Consider the following 25,696-nt stretch of genomic DNA (forward strand, 5'->3'; position numbering starts at 1 on the left):
CGCTGTGCGCGTGCGTGAGTGAGCTTCACGACGCGCCACCGGTTGGACCAAAAGCTGATTTAAGTTTGAAGCCGGAAGCTGTTTATCAAAACTAATGTCCGACTACAGGCAAGGTTGTACAATATGCTCTAACCCTTTCTCCTGTTCCAACGACGCCCGGTGTTTTTTTCTCCGTTTCCTTGTGAGGTTTCTAAATTGCTGCAATTCCTCGTTATTTCCTCGCCGCAAAATTCACTGAGAAATAAGTACAAAGAAACAGCCCAATGCAACAAAACCTAGCGAATTATCAACAAATGACCGAACTAAAACACGTCGAGGGCTCTAACAAAGCCCTTCCATTATGCCCTCGAACGCGCACCCGTGTAATAGCTTCTTTACAAGAACCCGAGACAGCGGCCCTTTAGTCGGCGTTCCCCCAGACCGGTTTCATTAAAGACAAATGAAGGTGAATAGGAAGCGTGCCAGAAGGTGAAAGGACATGCTACAGCGAAGCCTGTGTGCTATCGCAAGGAGGGAGCGCAAGCTATTATCAATATCTAATGAACAGCAGCGGCAGCAATAGCTCTGGCATCAGCAGCGGCAGTCACTAATGGGTTCTCGCCAGCTGCGTTCAGCAAGGGCACGCCGTCCGGCGATAAAAATGAGAGACTAGAATAGCCGCCGCCAGGATCGAAATCGCCGCAGCACACGAGAGCGTCTTCGCAACGTAACAAAAGGCCGCGCAAACAGAGGGGAAACTCGATACGAGACGCTTGGCGTGGATTGACTTGGCTCGGATTGGCTATGTGCGCGGCGCGTTCGTGAATCGATTCAGCGCGTTAGCATTCCCAGATGCCATTCGGTGCCCTTTATTTGCTTGCGTGAAAGAGAAAGCACTCGTAGTTAGTGCAGAAAAATTGGAATCTCATTATTTGGCTGTTTTGTTTTGCAGTCTTGTAGTTATCAGTGCTGACGTAAACGACGTGCAATGCGTGCAGTTTATTCCTCTTCTTTTTCTCTCTCGACGAGTCGACGAACTGATTTGTTAATTTTTTTTTTTCATTATTGTGCTATTACCTTAAGATAATCTTGGAGGATTCCCCGAGTAAGAATGCCAGATATCAGGATCCCCAATGCAGAAAAGGAGTATATAACACTGTCAACAAAAACTTCAAACTCATATCTATCGCGACATTTTCTTCGCATTTTGCACCATCTAAATTTTAAAATTTTTAAATTTTAACAAACTTTTTGCTATAGTCTCCAGCATGCGGCTGGGAAAACAATATGATCGCTGCCGATAACTGAACTTCCTTGTGCAGGTGCTGATTGCCGAAGACTAGCGTTGCATTTGGCTCTTCCGCACCCTGACCTTTTTTCTTATTTTTTTTTGTACAGTTGCATCTCACCGGTACTCACGTATGGGGTTGAAACATGGACGATGACACAAAGGGTTCTACTTAGGCTGAAAACAATACAGAGAGCTATGGAACGGAAAATAGTAGATGCAAGGTTAACAGGAAGCGTGCAGAGTGGTTCCGGTAAATAACTCGAGTTAATGACATTCTCAAGGAAATCAAGAAGAAATGGGTATGGGCAGGCTATGCAGTGGAAGAAAGGATAACCGATGGTCGCTAAGGGTAAAAATATGGATTTCAAGGCAAAAAAAAAAAAAAGTGTAACAGGAGGCGGCATAAAGTTAGGTGGGAGGATGAGGTTAATAAGTTCGCAAGGGTCAAGTGGATGCAGCTATCACAGTACCGGGTTAATTGGAGTGATATAGAAGAGGGATCACTGCAGTGGATAAAGTCCAGCTGCTGCTGATGGTGATAACAAGCCGAGTGAAACTGCTCTTCAAAGTCGGGTCACTTAGCCCCTTTTTATTCTCCCCGTTCTCTAAAGTCAATTCATTAGTGAAAGTAATTAGCTATCTTTTCATTAATTAGGAAACAAAGCGTGACTTCAAAAGTTGTAGATCGTCTTCAAAGGAACTAATTTGAATATTTACACCAATGTACTACATTGCACAACTTTAGTTACTGGCCTTCAAAGGAGGCTATCACGGGAGCAGCTGCTGGCTTTCGGTGCACCAGCAAAGACCCTTTGGACAGAGCGCTCTAAGGTAAAGAGGATTTTGTTCTTTAAGTCGCGTTTTGGAACGCTGTAGTCACTGCTGCCGCGCGGAAACCTTTTATTATTCGATGTCTTTTCTGAGGCCGTACAAAAGCTGCTTTGTCTGTACGGTAACGTGGTCCAAAAATTTGAACAGCTGTTTTTCAGGACGTTTTACAATTTTTCTTTGATCTCGAGGGCCGCAACTAGAAAATGAGCTAATTAGTTTTAATTTATAACATTAATTAATAATGCTTGGTGAGCTAGAAAATACTAAGGATTAGGCCACGCGGCTCTACACAGCCCATAGTTTGCTTCATTCTGTTGGACGTACCATTCTTCATAAAACCTCAGCAACATTTAGCTTGGCCATTAGGTGTATGTACAGGTATAAAATCAGTACCCAAAAGCGCAAAAATCCAATGGTGCGAATATTGGACCATGATCCAATTCTATTCAAAAGGTGTAGTCCTAGATGAATTCTTTGACGCTTTGTTTTACGTTCTTGAGAACCGGCGCCGCGCAGTCCGCTTGTATATTATTGCCGCAAAACTAGGGGACGAACGTAGAAGCTTTTCGGTCAATATGATATTACGATATCCACGCCAGGGACGGCAATCCCACACAAATTAATTGCCTGAAAGTAAACGAAATCCAGCAACGCTCCAGGTCAGAGCTCTCAAAATATATATAACGCATAGCGAACGAAAGTGAACGCTGAAATGACGACGCCGGGTCCTTTACATAATTGTAAAGGGGCTGTCTTCCTTCTCTGCCGTTCAAATAACGAAGGAGGGCATCGGACAGAGAAGTGCCGGGAAGCATCCCCAGAGGCTTGGGGCTCATAAGAGTTCAGAAACGTCGCGCCGTGCCTCAGGACAAATGATCAAAATATTCGGGAGATCGAAGCATTAATTCTTCAGCGGCGAAAGCATGGCGGGTACGAAACGGCGCGCCCCGCGTTGCTAGCACGCGGGCCCGGCGAGTGGGCCCGGAAAGCGGGTCCGGCGCATCGATCGGTCATCCTTTGAGCTTTGCAAATATCTGACTGCAGCATTGGTACGCAAAGCGTGCATTTGAATATTTGGCCGTTATTTCAAAGCGCTCCTTGGGACATGATGTAGCGAGGCGGAGAAGACGTGTGACCGGTATTTAAAATGCCGGCTAGATTAAATGTTTTTTTGAGGGGAAGAAAGGTGCGTGGTAAGCGGGAACACGGGGTCAGCATTTAATTACCTGAAAGTTAATTAGTCTTTGACCGCAGCTGGATCAAGGCACCGATGTCACGAAAGCGGCCGGCCAGGAAGTTGGCTCCACTTGTCTGAGCTTTTCGACAGTGTCGTGAGATCTCCGACCCATCAGCGGTTCATGGGCTCGACCGCCAGTACTTGCGTTTGTTCGCTTGAGTTGCGTTGCGTTTCGCTTATTCTGGGTAATGCGTAAAAGAATTGGGGCAGTTTAGGAAAGTCGAGTGATTGCTGTTCTCCTGGCAAGTCGCCATTTACTCACGATGCAATAAAACATTTCCACTTACCTATCGATAGCACTAGCCCCCGGGCATTCAGCCAGAGCTCTACAACTGTAGTAGCATAATAATTAGGCTTCGTATTGGTCAGATCAAGATATCACAAGCCTGAATCGCTTTTTATGGCAGAGAGAACGAATGGCTCTCCTTAATAATGAAGCTGACTGCATTTCTATTAAATTTAAGCCGCCAAACCAAAGGAACACTTTAACAACTGATTGTAGATGTTCTCGTTTCGGGCTCGATAGATGGAAGATGAAGTTTGAGGGATATATGTAGATAAAATGGCTGTTGCAATGTAGCTATTGACAATATTATTGAACTGCTGTTTTTGCATGTTCCGATAGCTACCCAATTAGTCTCAAGATGTACCAGAAATGATTAATTATTACTAGACGCAATAATAAAAATGCCGAACTAGGTGTTCGCTTGCGAACGGTCTAAGGCGATAATACTTCCGAATCACTACAATAAAAAAAAAAATACAGTGATAGAAAGCAAGCAAGTATACATGCGTTATCGACCGCTTTAGGTGCATTAGGTGGCGTGACTTGGTCAAGTGGACGCCATCTAACGTTTTTGCGTCAGGCGCCCGCGCGGCAAATCGAATGTCTGTGCATAATCGATGCGTCTCGCGCACGACATCTAAACTTAACGGTCATGGCAGACCGTTACGGAGCCGGCCCCGTTTTTATCAATGCGCTTTCATGGGTGAAAGCCCGAAGACAACAGAAGAGCTGACAAAAAAGTGAAAAGCTTTCACGGGGGAAAACACATAGTTCGCATAGTTCGTGTATGTTCGCGTGTGTTCGCGTTGTCTCACGAGTGTTCGCGTGATCTCGCGGGTGTTCGCCAGGGTTCTAAAAGCTTTCAGGGGTGAAAACACATAGTTCGCATAGTTGGTGTATTTTCGCGTATGTTGGCGTTGTCGTCTTACGAGTGTTCGCGTGATCTCGCAGCTGTTCACCAGTGTTCTCGGACGTGAGCCGATGTTCATCATTGTTTACGAGTTTCACGGGCGTTCACGGGTGTTCACGAGCATTCATAAAGACAATAATGCCGCCGTTGTTTGCTCAATGACATATATGTAGATTTCCTGCGCAGTAAAAAAAAAAGTAGTTATCATCTTTTTCACTGAATGTGGAAACATGGTTGCTTGCTTTCGTGTAATTTTTGATAGAAGCCCTCGAGCACAGGCTGACAAACAGGACTGTTTAGGCGAGGCCAATTTATTATTACGGCAATACCGCACGTGATAGCATCGCAGCTCGGAGAGTTGTGGTATTTTGTATTCCTGTTGACGAATGCAGAATAAGACCAAATGCCACAGATGATTGCAGGACTCTCCGCTGTCTACTTTCATTCGTCCGGAAGAGTAGTGCCAACCATTTTCGCCTCGTCCGCTGCTTTTCGTCAACTCAGCACATTTGCAACGCAGCAGTCGCCATGTTTGATACCGACCCTTATTTACTTAAGCCAAATATTCTGAATACACATAAGCCTAGAAAGCGCACCGCGGAATGAGTAGCGGCTAATTGACGAGCGAGTGGACGCCCCCCACCGAATGTTTTTGCCCAGGGAGCCTCATTAATACTGACGGGGTCAATATTGTGTTCTCAGAAATGTATTTTACCGAGAATATTGTGCCCTTTTCAGTACGCTGTTCTTGTTGTCTCTGAGGTCGTCTGCCATATAGCCCGCCCACACTTGACAGTCTATAGCAAAAGCTTGGTCACTGACTTTTTGGGTCAGAAGTTGTTCATTAGACTTCGCGAACGTCAAAGGTCACTCGCGCTTCGGGTTGATCATGTCGGATGGTTCTTCGGTTTTAATGTGCATATTTGACCAATATTTCCTCACGAGGGAGCGAAGCATATCGTATATCGATCTCAAACGAAGAAGTGTAAGTTAGAGGAGGCTAATTGCGTTTAAGACGAAGTGAACGGAGCGTAGTTGGGATCTCTTTTCGGCACTGCTCATTATTTCTCGATGCGAGGCAGTTGATGACCGTAATCTATATGACGGTATCGGCTTTAAACGAAGAGCTATTCCTCGAAATTGTTATCCCACTGAACTTTCAACTGTCAATGATTAAGGAGAATACCGCACAATCATGGCTCATTCAGCGGAAATACACAGTGACGTCTTATTTCTGAAAGAGACGCTTACGGATCAGGATTTTCGAAAGTCAACGAGGACTAATGACTAAACGTCCTTTTACCGAGTTAAAAAAAAAAGGTGTGTGTGGGGGGGGGGGGGGGGGGGATTTCAATTTTTTTTTTCCGTAGTTCGACCACACCAAGATTTAAATGGGGACCATTGCCGGGAAAATCATTTCAGTTGCAATTTAGTGCTCCAAGACGGTGACTTTCGTGTGCCTAAAACTAACGCACGTGGTTTTAAACTGTCTAATCTATCTGTTCAAATTGCTGTGCTTAGTGAAAGAAGAGTATGCGCACTGGGGCACACTTCAAAGTATATCAAAAGAGATAACCGTTGCCTGTTGGTCTAACTAAATTTTACTCAGCGAAAAGAACAAATGAAAACACCGGTTTTCGTCTTTCATTTATCTGTTTGTTATGTCCTTTCCGAGATGATGGGGATGCCGAAGTGCATTGTTTACTTTTGTGGAGTGCAGGCGAATTTAACGGACAAAGACACTTATTGCTAATAAGGATAGGTTAGCCTTGCTGGCCCCTTTATTGTCTTTTTAATTGATCGTTGACGTGTATTTAAGTGAAAGAAAAAGAGCAGCATAAGAGTTAAATATTTCTCGGCGTGCATTTGACGTAGATTTAGGTTGGTTTATGGTTTTCAACGTCCCAAAGCGACTCAGGCTATGAGAGATGTCATATTGGAGGGCTGCGGAAATTTTGACCACCTGGGCTTTTTTAACGTGCACTGACATGGCACAGCACCTTGCTTTTCGCCTCCACTGAAAATCGCTCGCGGCGGCCGGGATTCGATCCTTGGGTTCAGCAGTCGAGCCCTCAAACCACTGAGCTACCGCGGCGCTGCAAAAGGAGAGCCGTATTTTGAAAGCCGAAACTACGCAACCCCGGTTAGTCTCCAAGGTAAAGCACTTACGAACGGCTACCGGTCACGTTACCACGAAGACTTACGGGGCTTTTCCACTTCGCACAAGCCGAATTGAAGGCGAGATAGCACCCACGACATTTGAGTATCGGACTGGGAGCCCCGTTCGATTTCCGACGAGCGGAAAGCTCTCTATTTGTAGAGTGGCCAGTAGAACAGGAGTGCACTTCCATTTCGATTCTGGCGTCTTCTCGAGCTGCGCTTATGCATAAATGCTACACAGCAGAAGTGGGGGCGCGTTGTTCGATAAGAGGATTTTGGAGAAGAGTAAACAGCCAACAGCGAGCGGAGTCGTGCTCTAACAGCGCTCTATAGCCGATGCTGTGTCTGTAAACATCAAACACTTCTCCTTTGCGAACAGAAAGCAGAGGGTTTTTCGTCCGTCGGGTTCTTAGGGCCTTTCGTACGCACTGGGCAAAGCATGAGAGTTCTTCGATCTATGCTGTGAATGACGCGTCTTTAATTGACGTATCGGGCCATGCTAAGCGTGAGATGACAAAACAATAAAGAATTCCAAGGAGCGATACCTCTTTTAGGTTCGCTGCCTTACCACCTCGCCGCGGTAGCGCTGTGGTTAGGGCGCTCGAATGTTCCAACCATGGATGCAGGATCGAATACCGATCACTGCAGCCGCTTTTTGATATAAGCGAAAAGCAAGGCGTCCGTGTGCTGTGCGATGACAGTGCACGTCGAATGACCCCAGGTGGTTCGGACCCTCCACTAGGTGTCTCTCATAGGCGGAGTCGCTTTGGGAAACCCCCTGTAAACCAAATCATAAACATATTCATTCGCTAAACTGTTCTGGCAAACGGCAGTGCAGGACATCGGAATAATTTCGACCATTTCGGATTTTTTTTTTGCCTGCACTGAAGCTTCACAACACTGGCAGATGCATTGTCACTACGCGACCTTCTCTGACAGCTTACCATGAACTGAAGACAAAGGGAAAAGAACTTTACCCAAAATGCACAGGTGCACTTATCTCGAATTCCGGGGCTTAACTGAGTTCTCTTAGAATGGGGCCTCGAATTAAAAACACGTTAAGTGTCTCAACATGAGGATCGCAGATGACGACCCTACATTGTTTTTTTTTTCTTTTTTTTTTTTTGTGTGCGCAAGCTTGCCATAAGGCATATTATAGAAACTCATGTAAATGGTTTTCCGTGAGGAACCGGAGCAGGCTCGCGCTCTTAGCGTTGTGAGCCGTGTAGAAAAGTCCTCTTCCCTTGTTGTGGTTAGTCCCACTTCGCGCAGAATCTGTGTCCTTGATGCCCTTGTCCCAGCACAAGTCAATAGCAGGTGGCGAACCCTACTTCCTGCAGTGATGTCAGCGCTTATCCGAGCGAGCGAGCAGCGAACAAATTACTTGGGCGTAAGTGTAACTCTTACTCATCGGGCTACAAAGAGCAATTGATGCTTTTATCGTGATGCTGACGCAACGGCACCTGCCCCATCAACAATTGATGCAAGGCTCGGTAAATGTCAATCGCCAAGGCTTGCTTCTCTTAGCTCCGAGATCTGCAAAAGGAAGCGCGCAGAAATGGTGTTTGTGCAGTCACTACAGTGTGTGTGTGCCACTGCAAAACAGGTCAAGTGGTCCGACGAAAATCGAGTTTCGTTTAGAGTGAAGGACCATGCTGTAAGGCTCCACATTAACGGCAAGGTCCCCATAGCTGTCTCTGCGGCGGGCTACATGTGCTTGAACGCTCTCTGCGTGGAGCTTTCATTGCATTCAGTTTAAAGCGATTCATTGAATTTTGTTTCAAATTGACTAAAATATTAATAAAACCTTGTCCATGTCAAATGGCCATTCATTCCCACACTACGAATTTTGCTGTGTAAGTGTTTTTTGTTGGTTAACTGCCGATAGAGTTTCTTCTGTGTATGTATAACACAGACGGAGAGGTGCGGGAGAGGGCTGTGTGTGTGTGTGGGGGGGGGGGGGGGGGGGGGGCGTTTACTTTGACGCAAGAGCTTACTCCAGACAATGAAAGAGCAGCAGCAACGGCGACAAAATGCAATCTGAAATCATTCTCGGCACGTATGGACACACACACATGCGCGTTTCTCGTGAAATCAAATTTGCTTAACTGAATTACAAGCTGAAATCTCATTTGGTGCTGGCACATAAGGGAGCAGCGATGTTTTCTTTCTTTCGAGACTTCAGGCTTACATTTACTGTTCCGGCAGAGATTACCGAGCCAACAAGGAAAACGGGCTTTTTGTTTTTAGGAAAGTGTATTGCAGTGCTCGTTTCGTTGTTCTCTAAGCGAGGAATGCACAATTCGTTTAGAAGTCTGCGAATGCTTTAAACTAGCTTAAGCGGAGCACCGGCATGCCATACTTTTTTTCCCCGTGCTGTGTTAAAGGAGATATATCTTAAACTTAACACTGGCTGGAGGCTTTCTTTTTTAGAGGTAGCATACTCCTCACTAGCTTTTACTGACATCGTTGCTAAGGCATATGGTACGCATCCTCGGCTTGCATAGTGTAGCAGCGGTGTTAAAGACGGTGAAAAAAGAGACGTTTTCGTGCATCACGTTCGTGTTCTCCACTATACGCATTTTAGGCTATAGCACAACACCAGTTCCAGCAGCCACAACAGTATTCGCCGAAATGGCGTTAGTTTTGGTCGTTTGCAAATTATCTCGGTTTTCCACCAAAAATTCATAGACTGCTTACTCGGTGCATACTCTTGGTGTTTAGTGAAAATGTGTTAGCAAGAATATGGCCAGTGTTAACAATTTGAACACAATCGTTCCACTCACTACTGTCTACAAGCCAGCCTTTGACCAAAGAAGGCTATCTCATTGGAATGCCATCACCGCGATGACAGCGCAGGAGGATTGTATGGGCTATGGTGTAACCGCAGACACGAAAACGATGATGATGGGCGTAGTTCCTGTACCCGGCTTAACGAAAGAAGCATGGCAGAAGGAAAAACGTGACGAGACAATGCACTAAGGGCTGAGGCGGGCAAACAAAACTGTCGAAACATCACCACCACCACCACCATCATCATCATCATCATAATCATCATCATCATAATCATAATAATCATCAGCCTGACTATACCCACTGCAGGGTGAAGGCCTCTCCAATATTTCTCCACTTAGCCCGGTTCTGTGCTAGCTGCATCCACTTGACCCCTGCGAACTTCTTAATCTCATCCGTCCACCTAACTTTCTGCCTGACGAAACAAACGGGTGTAAAAGGACTTGGCGGAAAAGATGAGGAATTCCCGGAGGAGGCTAAGAAAATGAACCCCTCCGAACGGACCCCGTCCTTGAAATGTGGAGAGCGAACTCTTCTTCGCGAGCCAGAACCGCGGCCACAGAGATACGAATCGCGGCAGCCGCGGCCATTTGTCTGCTGGTGCGAGCGGCGATCGGGATCGAAAGGACGAGCGCCGGTCACGCCATCAGGGGCGCGCCGGACACGCCGTTCGTTTCGCTACTTACAGTTACACGCGTTCGAGGAAAAGCGTGCAGCGCTGGATAAGGCGGAGCGACGGATTCAGCCAGTAAGCGGTCGGATTCACAGTATAGTTGCGCTCAGTGTACTAGCTCACCCTTGGTTGAGGAGCGCGCCCGATTCTAGGGGATTATAGTGATTGGCTTGAACGGCTTATCCAGTGGGACAGCTATGCGACACCGTACTCAGGAAACGACCTTGCGTTTGAAGTCGTACAAGAATGCTTTGCATCTCTGCTGGTGGAAGCGAGGCTTTCAGAGCACTGCACCATTTAAACGCGAGCCGGAGTTATACGTGTGGAGGCGCTTTCGTTACGAGTCTCTCCGCCCAGGGTGTGTTCGTGACCGAAGGCGGACTTGTAGGCTCCGTCGATACTCATTTCTTTTTTTTTTTTTTTTTTTTTTTTTTTTTGGTTGCGCATGTAGAAATATAAGTCTTGAAACGGGACAGCCTTCCAGCGACAAACAACTGGGAAGCGATAAATGTGAGCTAATAACTAATCAGGAACGACTAGGATGAGAGAGAGAGAGAGAGAGAGAGAGAGAGAGATGGAAAGAAATAAAGAAATGTTTCTTTCAGCCCCCGTCAAGCTCAAGCTGCTATGCCCTGCCGTTGAAAGAAAGAAAGAAAGAAAGAAAGAAAGAAAGAAAGAAAGAAAGAAAGAAAGAAAGAAAGAAAGAAAGAAAGAAAGAAAGAAAGAAAGAAAGAAAGAAAGAAAGAAAGAAAGAAAGAAAGAACGCACACTGAATCAATTTGCTCCGACGCTTCACTCTCATTTGGCTACCAGCGACGTAATCTTAAATCTGCATCTCCTGAAATAAAACTGTGTACCAAACATTTTTCTACACCCAAATTCAAAGCGTGCCTCATCCATTTGACATCCATGGTAATCCTATCTCACTATCGAATTGGAATAAATCCAAAATCGTGCAGCTCGGTTTATAACTTCATGTTACTCACGAAAATCAAGTGTTACCTCCCCCAAGCAGTCCCTTCGTCTCTCAACACTCGAATCACGTCATGTCATTTCCCGCCATTGTTTATTTCACACATTTTATCATAATACAAAATCACGCCACAACTTGATAGCGGCCCCAATAAGAGCACCCGCCCGCCTCGGCCACGATAAACCGATAGCACGTATAAGCGGCCACACGTCTGCTTAAAACACCTCATTCCTCTCTAACGCAATAGTACTCTGAAATTCACTGCCTAAGGACATCGCTAAAAATTAAAATTAATTTAACTTATATCGACTGTTTTGTGCATTATTTTATTTTTTATTTTAGTCTCATTTTTTAGCACTTTATAATCCTCTGCTAAACTTTTACATGAATACCGCAGTTCTCACGTGTGTTGCACTTTGTAGTTTCATTTTTTACTTTTTACTGTGCGCTTTATTCCTATTGTTTCCGACATTTACAAAACTATATGCCCCCCCCCCCCCTCTTCTCTCCCGTTATGTAATGCCTTCGAGCCCTTAAGGAATCAATAAATGAAAAAAAAAAAGTGAAAAGAAAGACAGGAATGGACCATTTTAAAGAATGTGGCGCTAAGAGGTCACGTTAAGTGGGTTTCTGTGTTCGGAAGGGACAGCTGGTCATTGGATTATTGCAACACAGTTGCAACACAGTGCAGTGCCTTAACATCAAGATGATGTTTCATGCTTTTCCACTTTTTAACAGTTTTCTGTCTCTTCTGTGCAAAGGATGGGCAATAGATGTACGCTTGACAATCAACTTCATTAGAAAAAAAAAAGTCAGAAACGAATGGCTTTATAACGTCTGGCGCAGCTTTGCTGCTATTTACATTTGCGCAAAGCTATCCCTGCATCGCTCGAAATTGTTCTCATTTAGACTTTCGCAAAACTCGCAGCTGACTGAATGTCAAGGTAGTGAGAGCAGTGCAATTAATAGAACCGAGAGCATGTTATGTGCTCCGGTGCGAAGACTCTTCTACGGGGAGCTATTTTCTGGAACCTATAAACACTAATCCCAGTGCAAGCATTCGTTTTGGGTCTAGTACAGGGCACGTGATTCGTGTGCCAACTTGCAGTATCTTTTGCGACGGGGCGCGCCTTCCAAATCAAACAGCATCTTCTCCGGCTATATCGTCTCGACGGCCTGTGCGAACCACCCCATTTGCCATGCCAGCACTAAAAGAGGCGGACTGCAAATACAGGAGGCATAAAAAAAAGAAGCCACGGAAGAGCATAAAAAGGAAGACGAGGCATGTGTACCTTACGGGCTCCCGTGCCAAGAGTGCACGGAGTTCTCTTCTTTCGAGAGCGTTCCCGATTCGCCCAGGCCTGATTGCGTGGCCTCGCCTCGCCTCGCCTCCTACGGCTGCAGTTAGCCGGTACAACGTGCCGATGCTTCACCACGTCTTGCAGCGGTCTTCAATCTTCTCATTCGATATCCTTCCCGATACTGCAACCCCAGCTATTTGGACAGGCATCAGCGTCGGAGCGGCGTCTGCTACCAAAGCTGCCCGTCCAGTTGGGAGATTGCTTGTCATAGGGCTCGCGTGCAACGTACGTTAGTAGTTCAGCCTGCGGAAGTCGGAAAAGTTGTTTCGAAAACAGTACTCTTGACCGAGGCGAAATATCGGGGTATCGCGACGATGTTCGTTTCCCGTGTCAGAAGCATGGTAACGGGTGGAGATCGACGTTGCTCGCTTTCTGGCTGCTTCGCGAGTGTTTAATACTCACTCGATATCCAATAACGCTTACTCATTCACTGATATTTATTAATGCGTAAGCATTGTGTTGCTATGTAGGCGGGTTTCGTATGGGCGTGACCTTGTCGGAGCTGTAAAAGAGGAACTGGTGGCATATCAAGAAAATAATGGTACCATCGGATAGAGCGTCAAGGAAGGGTGCGCAAGTGACAGTATGGCTGATGTGCATTATTTAGGTAATTAACATAGAGCCAATAAGTGGATTACGGGAAAGGAAAGGCCAAATATCTGCCACTCGCGGAATCGCGCTGACACATCTCGCGGACAACACAGCAACGTTCAGGCTTACGCATTTCTCCAGAGCAGATACTGCAGTGATCTCGGAAAATTTATTCTCATTTCTCTTTCTAAAACTCAATCTCTTACACTTACTTGTTCACTCCACTCACTTCTGTCCATCCGAGCTCACTGAACGTTACTGTCACATTTTTTTACACAATTACCTTTGCATTCATTTTAGCTGCCCCACTCTCACTCTCACTTAGTAAGTCTAACCTTATTCGCTCTCATTTCCTTTTTAATTTATTCTTTCGTTCATTCACTGTCCCTTAATTAATCAGTTTTATTGACTCTTAATTTTTCATACTAACTTTTCTTTACTCAAACTCAATTTCACTCTCGCTTGCTGTCGCTCTCACAATCACGTACTCTTACTTTTTACTTTTATCTACTCACTCACCATCCCTCACTCTTACTTAGTCTCTCTCACAAACTTTCACATACTCTCACGCGCTCTCACTTCCACCCACTTTCATGTTCTTAATTATTTGCCCACTGTCAATCACTTACTATTGCTCATTTTATTCATTCACTTTCTCGCTAAATCTTACGCTCCCCCTCAATTACTCTAACTAACTCTGTAAACCAGTCGTATTAAGCATTCCTTCACTCACTCTCACACACTCGCGCTTCATTTCACTATGCCCACATGACAAGCCCTCTTGTTCAGACGTTGGATAGGGCACTGAGCCTCATTCATCAACCCTGATTCATTTTGCTTTCTGTGTGCCCTTCACTCACTATTACTCGCTCTCAGTTACCCTCACTCACTTTCACTTGCTCTAACTCACTCTCTCCCCGTAAATCTCACCCACTCCTACTCTCACCCGCACTCACTAGCTCTCTCCCAACCTCATTCTAACTCGTTATCACTTATTCTCACTTACTATCTTTTACTCGTTCTCACGTGCTTGCCGTCAGATATCTTCTGCTCACTCACATTTCCGTACTCTCACACTCTCACGTACCTTTACTGTCACTACCTCTCACTCGTTCACTCTGACACGCTCGCTCATTTACCCTCCCTAACACTCTCACACCTTCTCGATATCTTTTACTAATTCTTACATATTGTTTACCATCATTTTTTCCTTGTTCACTGATTTCTTACTCTCAATAACTTCATCGCTCTCAAGCTCATTTGGCGCTGTTAATTTATTCGCTCACAGATACCGGGTACTTAACCCAAGCCGTACATACGCCCGCATTCTTCTCCTCTAGTAAAAAATGCATGCGGTACATAGGCGCACGTGAACTGTGAGTTGAGCTAGTTGGTGCTTCATTTTTTAAAAAATACACAGCGCAACAAACATAGGACAAGCGAGTAGACGGGAACAGCGCTGTTCCCGTCTACTCGCTTGTCCTATGTTTGTTGCGCTGTGTATATTTAAAAAATAGGCGCACGTAACTGCCTCATCTTCCTTAGTTTTTATTGCTTGCTCCAAATAGTTATGGCCCATTTATTAATCCACAACTTCATTCGTATACATCTTGGAGGATCACTCATTCTCTGAAGGATTGAAACTTCTCTTCACTTTAAACTACTCTTTTCATTGCTATACTTGAGCACGTAATTCAGCATTCACCCCACGATTCTTGTTTATAAGCAAACACTTGAAAACTTTGCGATTTAACAATTACTATATCAAAGTTTGTAAAGAGAAGGTGGAATCTGAGCAAGGGTATATAATACGCGAACTTTTTGCTGTCTCTAATCATGGAGATAAATTGGCTAAATTGGCGGCGCTGTTAATATTGGAAACCTGATGCGCCCTCTTGATAGTCGGTGCGCCTTGTGTTCATAGTATGAAGCCCGTTGGCCCTTTAATTTGAGACGTTGCACTGAAGACCATTTTACAAAGGTGTATGTTGCAAGGTCCTATACAACATATGACCCCGTTTCCTCGTTCCAGGCATTCTCGTGTCTTGCAACGCAGGTAACGCTTTACCAGTTCGCTTCGTCTTATTTGCTTCCGACAACTTTATGAAAACTACGCGGAAAAAAAAAACTGTGAAACTCATTTTTCACAAAGTTATAGAAAGAAACGCGAAGCGAACGCGTGCTGTTTATCCAGGGAACACATGCACGCCTGGTGTTCCCTGATGATTTGTTAATCCTCAGGGAACAATCTGATGAAATCTGATGATTTGTTACGGGACCTTCCAAAACACACCTTTGCAAATAGGTCATCAGTGTAACGTCACTAATTTGAGGGCCAAAACGGGCTCCCTATTATGAACACAAGGCACGCAAACAACTACGAGGTCGCATCCAATTTCCAAAACCAATCTGCACTGCCAATCATCGGCGCGACATGCCATAGTCATTCCGAAGTGAAAGGAACCTGACACCTCACGGCCGTTATTGCGAAATGGTGCGCGCAGAAACGTCGCTCTGATAAGCTGGGTGCTTAATTTCAGCTAACGAGGAAATATAACGGTACACTGTTAGAAAGAGCCAAATATAGAATAGGCCATCGTGCATGGCTCACATGTTGTGCATGTTTGGTTTGTGGGGTTTAACGTCCCAAAGCGACTCAGGCTATGAGAGACGCCGTAGTGGAGGACTCGGGAAATTTCGACCACCTGGGGTTCTTTAACGTGAACTGACATCGCACAGCACACGGGAGCCTTGCTTTTCGTCTTCACCGAAAAGCGGCCGCCGAGGCCGGGATTCGATCCCGCGTCCTTGGGAACAGTAGTCGAGCGCCGTAACCACTGCGCCACCCCGGCGGGGTTGTTGTGCATGTAAATCGTCAGATAATGTCAGAATCTAACCTATACGTCCGTCACGCGGATGGGAAGCATCACGTAGCAGCGGATATGGGGTAGAACTCGAGTGCTGAATGCTCGTCAAAGACAGGCCGAGGTTTCTCACGGAGGGTAAATAAGAATACTAAAAACAACAATGATGAATTTTCAATAACAGTACCCGAGTATCTACATTTTGCATTGTTGCATACACTGCGGACGTACCGTCCACGCCTCACAAACGGAGTTTAATATTTAACCCGCCCTGAAATGCACAGTGAAGTGCACAGTTTTATGAAGGCGAAAGCTTTACTAGGCTTTGTTATCATCGAAAGTGTCCGCAAAAGTGTCGCCGTATGTGACATCATCGGTTGATGGCATGACCAGTCATAATTAGAAGGCAGTGATTAATCAGTACAGAGCCATGGTCATTAATAATGAGTAAATTAGCCAAAAGGCATGGTCACTTGTGTCATTAATTAATCACATTAATTACCTCACGTGACAGTCAAATTGAATGAAAATTTTCACGCGGCTACGAGAATGCCGCACAGACCGGAGCGCCGCTGTGCCATCCAATCCCACACCTGCAGAAGCGCTGCAACGAATGCGCGCCAAGGAAATGATATTGCTGCCTACTCTGCTCACATTGCTCACACGCTCCCTACTATGCTCTGCGCAGAAACCACGTAAGTACTTCGGCCGAAACATTTAATAGTGAAGTGCTTGTAATAATAAAACATCAGATACACGACTTAAAATTTTCAACGCCCGCTTTCGTTCCTCGTGTAGGAAAGCTTTCGAGGATAGCTTTCGCTGGAGATGAGAGTAGCAGCGTGTTCAGTCCTAAACGTTTGACTACGCAGTGCCTAAACTGCCTACTGAACCATGGCTTGGCAATGCCATATTAATTGGATGCTTCGACTATAAAACATCTGCACTTAAATCAGTCTTTATACACTTGCTGTTTCTTAGCTGTTCACGCCACTCCCCATTACTTTTGAGCATGCTATATACTTCAGCAAACATTAAAAAAAGATTTGTGGCGGATTTTTATTAAGGCGAAAGTCTTTAATGCTGTCGTGGACAAAATGTGTCCCGCTTTTGAGGCGGCTCTGATTGGCCGAGGCGGGATGACGTCATAGAGGTCTCGACCAATCACAGAGCACCACCACAGTATGCGCGAATGCATGCTTTATATGGCCATATGGCAATGAATAATCAGTTACCAATGAATTAATAATTCATAAGTTAAGTAATTATTTATTAACATATTTAAAATCATCAAATAATAACTGCTTAATTAAGTAATTAGTTAATTAGTGACATTTGCGTAGCAGAGTGCGGCACTCAGGCTTTCACCTTTCACTACTTTAGTCGCTCCTCGTAATTTTATTGGGTGTGAGGGAGCGCATCAATATTTAAGAGAAAAAATTTAGGCACAGAAAGCTGACGTCAGACGATGGCTATAGGTACTTCACATATTGCCTGCTCGAGCTTACAGAAGCAGTGTTTGAAGGTGCAGGCTCTTTTCCCAGTGTAATGTATCCTGAGAAGCCGACCACCAGGCCAGGCCACATAACTTGTTGTGCCGAATTTTCGCTTGCATAGACCACCAACCAGACTGAAGGGGGAGCAAAACCTTAAAAAGCAAGAAGCCGCAGCCTTAGGGAGAAGCGTTTGAGGGTCATTTAAGAGTATATTGCCTCAAATGATAGTCTCGTCAGTTCACACTGTCATTGTTGTTGAGGGGTGGTGGTGAAAACGTTTAATAAAAACAGAGAGTTATATGAAGGTTGCTCTGGGGTCAGTCTTAGTGCCCTTCCCCTCACAAACACTAGGTGGAGTCCCTAGTACGGGACGCCAGTGGCTTCCGCTGCCGCCATTGCTCGTTTGACCAAGGACTTGTGTCTGTTTTGGTACAGCTGAGTAATTTCTCTGAAAGTGTAGGCTTGTGTGAATTTTTTTGAGGAGGAAGGAGACGAGGTTGCCCGGCTAGAAAGCGCGCGGGTGGCGGCATCTGCTGCCTCTTTTCCTCCTAGCTCCGAATGGGCCAGAGCCCAGACTATGAAGCGGCGGGATGGACATTCCACGTACGAGCTGTTTTGCAGTAGTCGGTAGGCCAGGTCCGAGCCGTTTTTTAGTAGCCGGTAGGCCAGGTACGGGACCCAGCCCTGTTGAAAGTTCTACACGTCCCTCGCGAGTCCGTTATGATTGTTTTGGAATCAGAGTGTGTTGCTGCTAACGCGATGGCGACCTGCTCTACCTGTGTTACGTTTCGGGCTTTAAATGTGAGCCCGTCTACCGTTTTGAACTCGTGGATCACTGCCGCCATGTACCACCCGCCTTGGTGCGGGCCGGACGCGTCCACATAGTACAATCCGGGTTTCCCTTCGTAGGGTGAGCTGAGGGTTCTGCCCTGGCCATGCGCCTACCCTCGTGGTCGTCCTTGGACATGTTAGTGGGAGGGGTTTTACGTGCAGGGTGTATCGCCACTCCTGGGGAAGCCTTACTCTTTCCTCGGTTACAGTCATGTGTTGTATGTGTAGACGGGTTAATAGGCGATGCCCCGACGGTGTCTGCGATAATCGCGTGTATTGGCTCGTGAGGTGGGCTTCTGTCAGCTCCTCGAGCGAGTTCGTCATACCCAGACATTGGAGTCTCAGGTTCGACGTGGTTATAGGGAGGTCGAGGGCCTTCTTAGCTCTTTTTTGAGCGTGATCACCTCGATGGTGTTCTCCTAGTGTTTCTTGAGATGGAGATAGGGGGTCGAGTACAGGATTCTGCTTGTTACAAAAGGCATTGGCCAGTCGTAGAGCAACTTTGCTTCTCAGTCCCCCTTTCTTGTTTGAGACTCTGCGGACCATTCGGCTCACCTGGTCTCCTACCTTTTTTAGCTTGTTGAGCTTGGTCGTCGCTAGCTTACGCTGGTGAATGAAAAGACCCAGTACTCTAATTTCCTCCCTCTCTGGCATTGGCTCTGATCCGAATCGCAATTCTATCTTGTCTGTGCATTTTTTGGAGAAACGAATATGGGCGAATTCGGATTTTTTTGGCGAGCAATGAAGGCCGCATTTTTTCGCGTACTCATTCACAGCGGTGGCTGCCTCCTGCAAGCTGGCCTCCATTTTTCCCAGAGAGCCCTGCGTGGCCCATATGGAGATGTCGTCCGCGTACAGCGCGAGCTGCACACCCGAGACTTTCTCCAGGTGGACCGGAGATTTTTCATTGCCATGTTGAAAAGCAGCGGGTTAGCACCGCTCCCTGTGGTGTACCTCTCATGCCTAATAGAAAGGGACCGTGTTCTGCGTTCTGGATCCTCAAGAAGGCCTGTTGGTCTGAGAGGAAGCGTTTTATATACTCTAACGAGTTCTCCCCACACCCAGTCTCCGAAAGGTGTGTCGGGATGATCTCGTGCGGCACATTGTCGAAGGCTCCCTTCAGATCTAAAGCCAGCACTATCTTATCTCCGTTCGTATGTTCTATCGGATTTACTATCTCTCTGCTAAGCTGTAGCAGGACGTCCTGAGCCGATTTATTTGGCCTGAAGCCATACATCGAGTCGGCGAAGACTCGCTTGTTTTCTAGATACTCGGAAAGTGTGCCTTTGACCATTGTTTCCATCAATTTGCCCACGCACGACGTGAGATAAATGGGCTCGAGGTTGTCTGTATCTATGGCTTTGTCTGCCTTTGGGATGAAAGTTATGAGTGCCGTCTTCCATTCGGTGGGAAGAGGAACTTCGCCCGCCCAGATCGAATCTCCAAGATTCCTTTAGATTTGCAAAATTCTAGCGGAGGCCGAAAATTGTCCCTATCACAGAACGCGGATGGAATACTTAGACAAAAATAGCAGTACCGTATAGTTTTATGCAAAGCTATACCAACAACGGTTTCACTTGTTCTTTCGTACAGTGGTGGTCAACTCCACCCCAAATCATGCAATCGGAATATTCAAGACGATTCACTTCGATCGCTCACAACCACTCTGCCATCTGCATACAAAATAAAATGAACCAATAACACATCAATGAGTGCGCCGAGTGTGAAACTTTCATGCTACAAATCAGCATTTTCGTCCTCCTTCCCTACGACGGAGGTCAACGGCCAGAGACCGGCTTCCGCTAGCTTGCCGCATTTCTTCTGTTTACACTGGCAACGGGCGAACCAGCGCCATCACCGTATTTCCTCCTTTTCCCGATTTCAGAGGCCCGCAATAATTTACGCCCAGCTGGATGCGCAAACACGACCAGTCAACATTTCCGCAAGCACCGTTCGCTCACGTGTGTTGAGCCGAATCTCGGCCATAAAACCATTATCACGCACTAAGCGGTTATTGTGCGTGCCGCTTTAATATCGGCGCGCCTCATCTGTGCGACACGGCACCCGGACGACAAGCATGGCTTCGTCGAGCAGCACTCGTCACGCCGCTGTTCGTTCCATGAGGAGGGAGGACAGCCCCCTCGCTGCGGAGTGGAGCGTGCGACGTAAGCGTGAAACAACAGCGTCGCACTTGTCCGTTTATGGCCAACGACAGCCGCACTCTCCGCCCTGTACTCGCGCCTGCCGCTGTAGTCGCGCGCAGCGTGGGGGAAGCGGTCAAGAATGGACGTCGCATGATCGGCGGGAAATTTACCGAGATTTCCTACCCGGAAACCTACCGCGATCTACCGCCTAGACGGTTGTTGTACTTATCTTCGCCTATCGCAATTGGCCGACGCACTGGCACCAGTAAATTAACAAATCGACAACGCTTGCAAACGGCTGCTGATTCCGCCTTGTTTACTCAACTCCAGCTATAGCTTTCAGAGTACTGCGCGGTTTTATTCACGAGAACCGTAGAGAAGAGGGCTGGTGCGGTATAAATGTGGGCAGCATAGGAGTGGAGGGCACCGCGGTTGCGGCCTGAGTGTTTGTCCAAAGATAACGGCCTATGCTGCGTTATTACTACTCCGGCGAGCGGAGAAAAGGGAGTGAGAATGAGGGTGAAGAGAAGGGCGATTTTCCGCATCACTAGACCGCGACCCGTACTGCCGCCTCAGCGGGCCCGGGTACTACATCGTTGCTTATAATCCTTCGTTTTTGCGGTGGCAGCGAGGCCAGCGTTCAACAACAGCAGCACTAGGGAACGCGAACGATCCGTGGCCGGACATCCAGATTCTCGCGAGCTGGCGGGGCATCGCCGGCGCCAGCAGCGACAAGTAAACAAACAACGACAAAGATGTCGCCGAGAGAGGAAACGAGGAGAGGAGGAAGGAAAGGGATCGTTTTTTCCGGAGCGATATCAAAGGGAGCGGCCACAATCGTGAAGTGTCGCAGCGGTAGCGACCGCTGTCTTTTCTCCCTAGTGTCAGGGGGCTTTTTTCCTTTCTGTGGTCTTTCGTTCTGTTTTTCGGAGGAGACGTGATGGCTCTCGTGAACGTGGCCCATGCGCGCCGACGCTCGTGTCTCGATCCTGGCGCATAACACAGAGCTCATGTTTCGTCACTGGTCTGTCCTCTGTTTCTCTCTTGTCTGTACGCAGGAAGTCGCGTGGTCCTGTCTGCTTCTCGGTATAAATGGCGGCCGGACAGATGCGGCCGGACAGAAATGGTTCTTCTTTCGCATGCAGACTGTGTGGTTGGTTGGAAGAGCTCGAACTAAGATGAAGATTTGTATGCGAAGAAAAGGACCTTGAACCCGCAGATCTAGGCCTTGTAACTTAAAACTACGGCAGAAGATTGTACGCAATTGCACACCACTCAGCTAGGCAATTAATCATTATTACCTACTTTTATTTTTTTTTTCTGTGAGACTGCAAACAGCGACACCGCAGCAAGCCCTAGTCGAAAAATCTGGTTTGGTTTTTGGGGTTTAACGTCCCAAAGAGACTCAGGCTATGAGAGAAGCTGTTGTGGAGGACTCTGGAAATTTCGACCGCCTGAGGTACTAAAAAAAAAAAAAATGACAACCCGTCGTTTAAGATATGGAGCGCTGCATTGGGTATTCTGAAATGCACATTGTACAAGGCTGTGAGATAATCTATTCGCTGGTGAATACAGCATAAACCTCAGCACCTGCTGAAAACTCTGTTTGCGCTCCATCACTCTTACTCCATCACTCAAGTCGCAAAGAGCTTGTCGGAGTTTCTAATCATCAGGGTCATTCCTTGTTCGAAGCTTGAACATTGCCGTAAGCTGAAAACACTCGGACGTTTAATAAAAGACCCAGCGTTAATGCTGTCGTACCAACCATATGTGGCAAGAAAATCTAGGTGTACAAAATATTATCTTCGCTCATGCTTATCAAACACATTGATAAAGTGTGCTTTCCCATCGAGAGAAAATAAGCCGATGGAAAGGATGTGCGTCTTTAAAAACGAACAATAAAACGAGCACGCTGCATTATGCCCATCTTTTAGCTGTGTACCTATATGCAGACTCTCCCCCTTCGGCTGCCGGGTAGAGCCCGACAAGCCTTTTTGGTTTGGGCTGGCCTGTAATAATTTTGTGCACTCCTTGGACAAATAAATGTGCTATTATTATTATTATTATTATTATTATTATTATTATTATTATTATTATTATTATTATTATTATTATTATTATTATTATTATTATTATTATTATTATAATATCTGGTATAAAGTGCTGGATACAGATAGAGATCCAGCAGACTTTCGTTCACTTGCTGCGCTTTTGAAATGCACAGTTTATCGGCAGGACAATTAACAGGAATAGAGAGAGAATAAAAATGACGGAGCACTGCAGAATATTCGTTCTGAAGAAAAGGGTTACCACCTGAAATATTTACCATGGCTTTCAAATGCAATATATATAAAGCAGTAGTTGCCAGATGTTTAAGATGAGTGCGTGCTTTTTGCCGGGTCGAGATGCTTCAGTTATGACTGTATCTGCTATTGGTTAATGCAGAAGTAATACTTTCTCAAGGAAAAAAGAAACTTACCGATATTAAACAGACACTTTGCAACGACGATGTTTTTATGCTCGCATTACACACATTACCATCATCTGCGCTTAGAGCCATGTGTTTGCAGGAACAACGGAGGACAAAAGCTAGAACAAATGCGGGACATACAAAAAGGGGAAGCGTTTGTAGCGCCCTCAACACATGTGTTCCTGCCCCTACATGCTGACGTACCCGGCTGCAGCGTGTCCGTATGATGGAGGATCGTCGGCGATATCCAGGAACCATCGACGTCTCCGGTTTCCGCCGCTTTTGCCGTCATCACGAGGTGCGTCATTTAGGTTCCGTGGAGTAGTTTCTATATTTTCAGCGTATTTCCTACGCGATAACAAAGCGGGAGAGGGTACTGTTCCACTGCAGTGTCGATGATGCGTACTTACAGGCTTTCGACCTGGTTGCAGTTCCGACTGCGAACGGTGACGACTTCTTCTGACCAGTATAGGCTCTCGTGCTGCCCAGTACTGCTTTGTCGAACTGTTGCGGTAACACTGCTTACCTGCTACCGTTTTTATGCGCAGAGCCTGGTCAAAACGGCATGAGTCACGCGTACAGTAGATTCATGTCATTGGCAGCATACTACACGAACAAGTTCATAGGAACATATATGTGTCCACAGAGAAGACGGCTCCTTCTGCGGTCCCTTCTTGAATGTTTGAAACAAACAAACAAACAAACAAACAAACAAACAAACAAACAAACAAACAAACAAACAAACAAACAAACAAACAAACAAGCAAGCAAGCAAGCAGCAAGCAAGCAAGCAAGCAAGCAAGCAAGCAAACAAACAAACAAACAAACAAACAAACAAACAAACAAACAAACAAACAAACAAACAAACAAACAAACAAGATTCTGTCATCAAACAAATGGCCAGTGACATCACCAGCTTTTCGGGTGCTTCTGTAGCTTACAGTAATTCTGTAACTTCGGGTGCACGGTCGGGCACCACGGGTTAGAAGTGCATCCGTTAAAAAATACATATTTGTGTAGTTTTATCCCATCCACGTCAAGCGAAGTCGGGCGAAGCTCGCTTAGAAGTGCATCCGTTAAAAATTACATATTTGTGTAATTTTATCCCATCCACGTCAAGCGAAGTCGGGCGAAGCTCGCTTAGAAGTGCATCCGTTAAAAATTATATATTTGTGTAATTTTATCCAATCCCCGTCAAGCGAAGTCAGGCGAAGCTCGCTTAGAAGTGCATCCGTTAAAAAACATATTTGTGTAATTTTATCCCATCCACGTCAAGCGAAGTCGGGCGAAGCTCGCTTAGAAGTGCATCCGTTAAAAATTACATATTTGTGTAATTTTATCCCCTCCACGTCAAGCGAAGTCGGGCGAAGCTCGCTTAGAAGTGCATCCGTTAAAAATTACATATTTGTGTAATTTTATCCCCTCCACGTCAAGCGAAGTCGGGCGAAGCTCGCTTAGAAGTGCATCCGTTAAAAAATACATATTTGTGTAGTTTTATCCCATCCACGTCAAGCGAAGTCGGGCGAAGCTCGCTTAGAAGTGCATCCGTTAAAAATTACATATTTGTGTAATTTTATCCCATCCACGTCAAGCGGAGTCGGGCGAAGCTCGCTTAGAAGTGCATCCGTTAAAAATTACATATTTGTGTAATTTTATCCCATCCACGTCAAGCGAAGTCGGGCGAAGCTCGCTTGAAGTGCATCCGTTAAAACTTACATATTTGTGTAATTTTATCCCATCCACGTCAAGCGAAATCGTAACTATACCATGACAAAACCCTCACGGATATTTTGCGCGACTGACTGCGAAGATATAATAGATATATCCATGAAAAGAGTTATGCGATATTTTGAGTGCGCTGTTTTTTCGCTTTGCATCTGTTTAATGCGTCAAGGTTCATTCGCTAGTGGAATTAGGTTTGCCCGAGTATGAGCAACACACAGGCGAGATGACAAGAGCACCTTTTGTTACTTCGCAGTTCGCACTCCGCATTTTTTTTTTTTTTTTGCAAAGGTAGTGAACTAAATTGTCAATACCAGATTCTGCAGTTTCTTAACCTCTAAGATAAGAAAATGAAGGGCATGGTTGCGAAAAAAGAGAAACCTGTGGATAGTGCGATGCTGAATATATTACTGCCATGACTTGGTTTTGAAGTGCGATTTGACTATGGCTGGTTCTACAGATATTTGGGACAGTGTACGTGTCGGCCCTACAGTCTAAACAGTGTACTTGCGTCCAGGTTCCAGGGGGGTCCTATCTCACATAGGGAACGTGCTCGCTCTTTGTCGCCATGTGAACAACGCCATGCCTGTAAGCCTCTGGCTTTTTTGACATTGCTACCATCGTTTCCAAAACCCCCTTCACGTGCACGAGACTGGACGATCGCAGCATGTTCCAGGGTCTTGACAAACTGCAATCGCCCCGCTTCAATGCACCCAAGATACCCACCCTTTTACTGATGATCACTCGAGCCCGCTGATTCGCTCCATTACGGGCGAAGAACTGCGCGAAGGCATTTATTCGTCTGCTACATTCTTCCCACACTCTGCTAATTTCTGTCGTCTGCGTGAAGTGGTCAAGATCGAGCTTTGCTCTCTCACGCGCCGCTTCAGCCGAGACCCCGGAGTTTCACGCTGCGTCCCTATGATCTATGTTGATTTTTATGCGTCAACGATTTCATCTTTTCTGCCCTCGATGCCTGCAGTACAACCTCTCCGCCCTTAATTCGAGACCCTTCCCGCTGCCCCTCTGCCAAAACGGCGTCATCGTCTACCCCATGACGTTTTTCCTTCTTCTTTTTTTCTTT

General features: G+C 46.1%; 1 protein-coding gene across 2 annotated transcripts in view; it reads right to left on the reverse strand.

Annotated features, from left to right (window-relative positions):
• The window catches only part of LOC146208422 (pleckstrin homology domain-containing family G member 7-like), a 142,658-nt gene that overhangs the window by 96,297 nt on the left and 20,665 nt on the right, over window positions 1-25,696 (reverse strand). The window contains exon 1 of one of the 2 annotated variants that reach the window (XM_084593674.1): window positions 23,095-23,320. The exons of the other annotated variant lie outside the window; for it this stretch is intronic. Within the exon in view, the coding sequence (XP_084449800.1) occupies window positions 23,095-23,197 (103 nt within the window). The 5' untranslated portion in view covers window positions 23,198-23,320. Of the gene's footprint in view, window positions 1-23,094; window positions 23,321-25,696 lie in introns of those variants that run through there. 2 annotated transcript variants of the gene reach the window in all.

The sequence above is a fragment of the Amblyomma maculatum genome, chromosome 1 (assembly GCF_055883805.1).
Source record: "Amblyomma maculatum isolate TAMU_Amacu chromosome 1, ASM5588380v1, whole genome shotgun sequence".
In the NCBI taxonomy this organism is placed as follows: Eukaryota; Metazoa; Arthropoda; class Arachnida; order Ixodida; family Ixodidae; genus Amblyomma; species Amblyomma maculatum.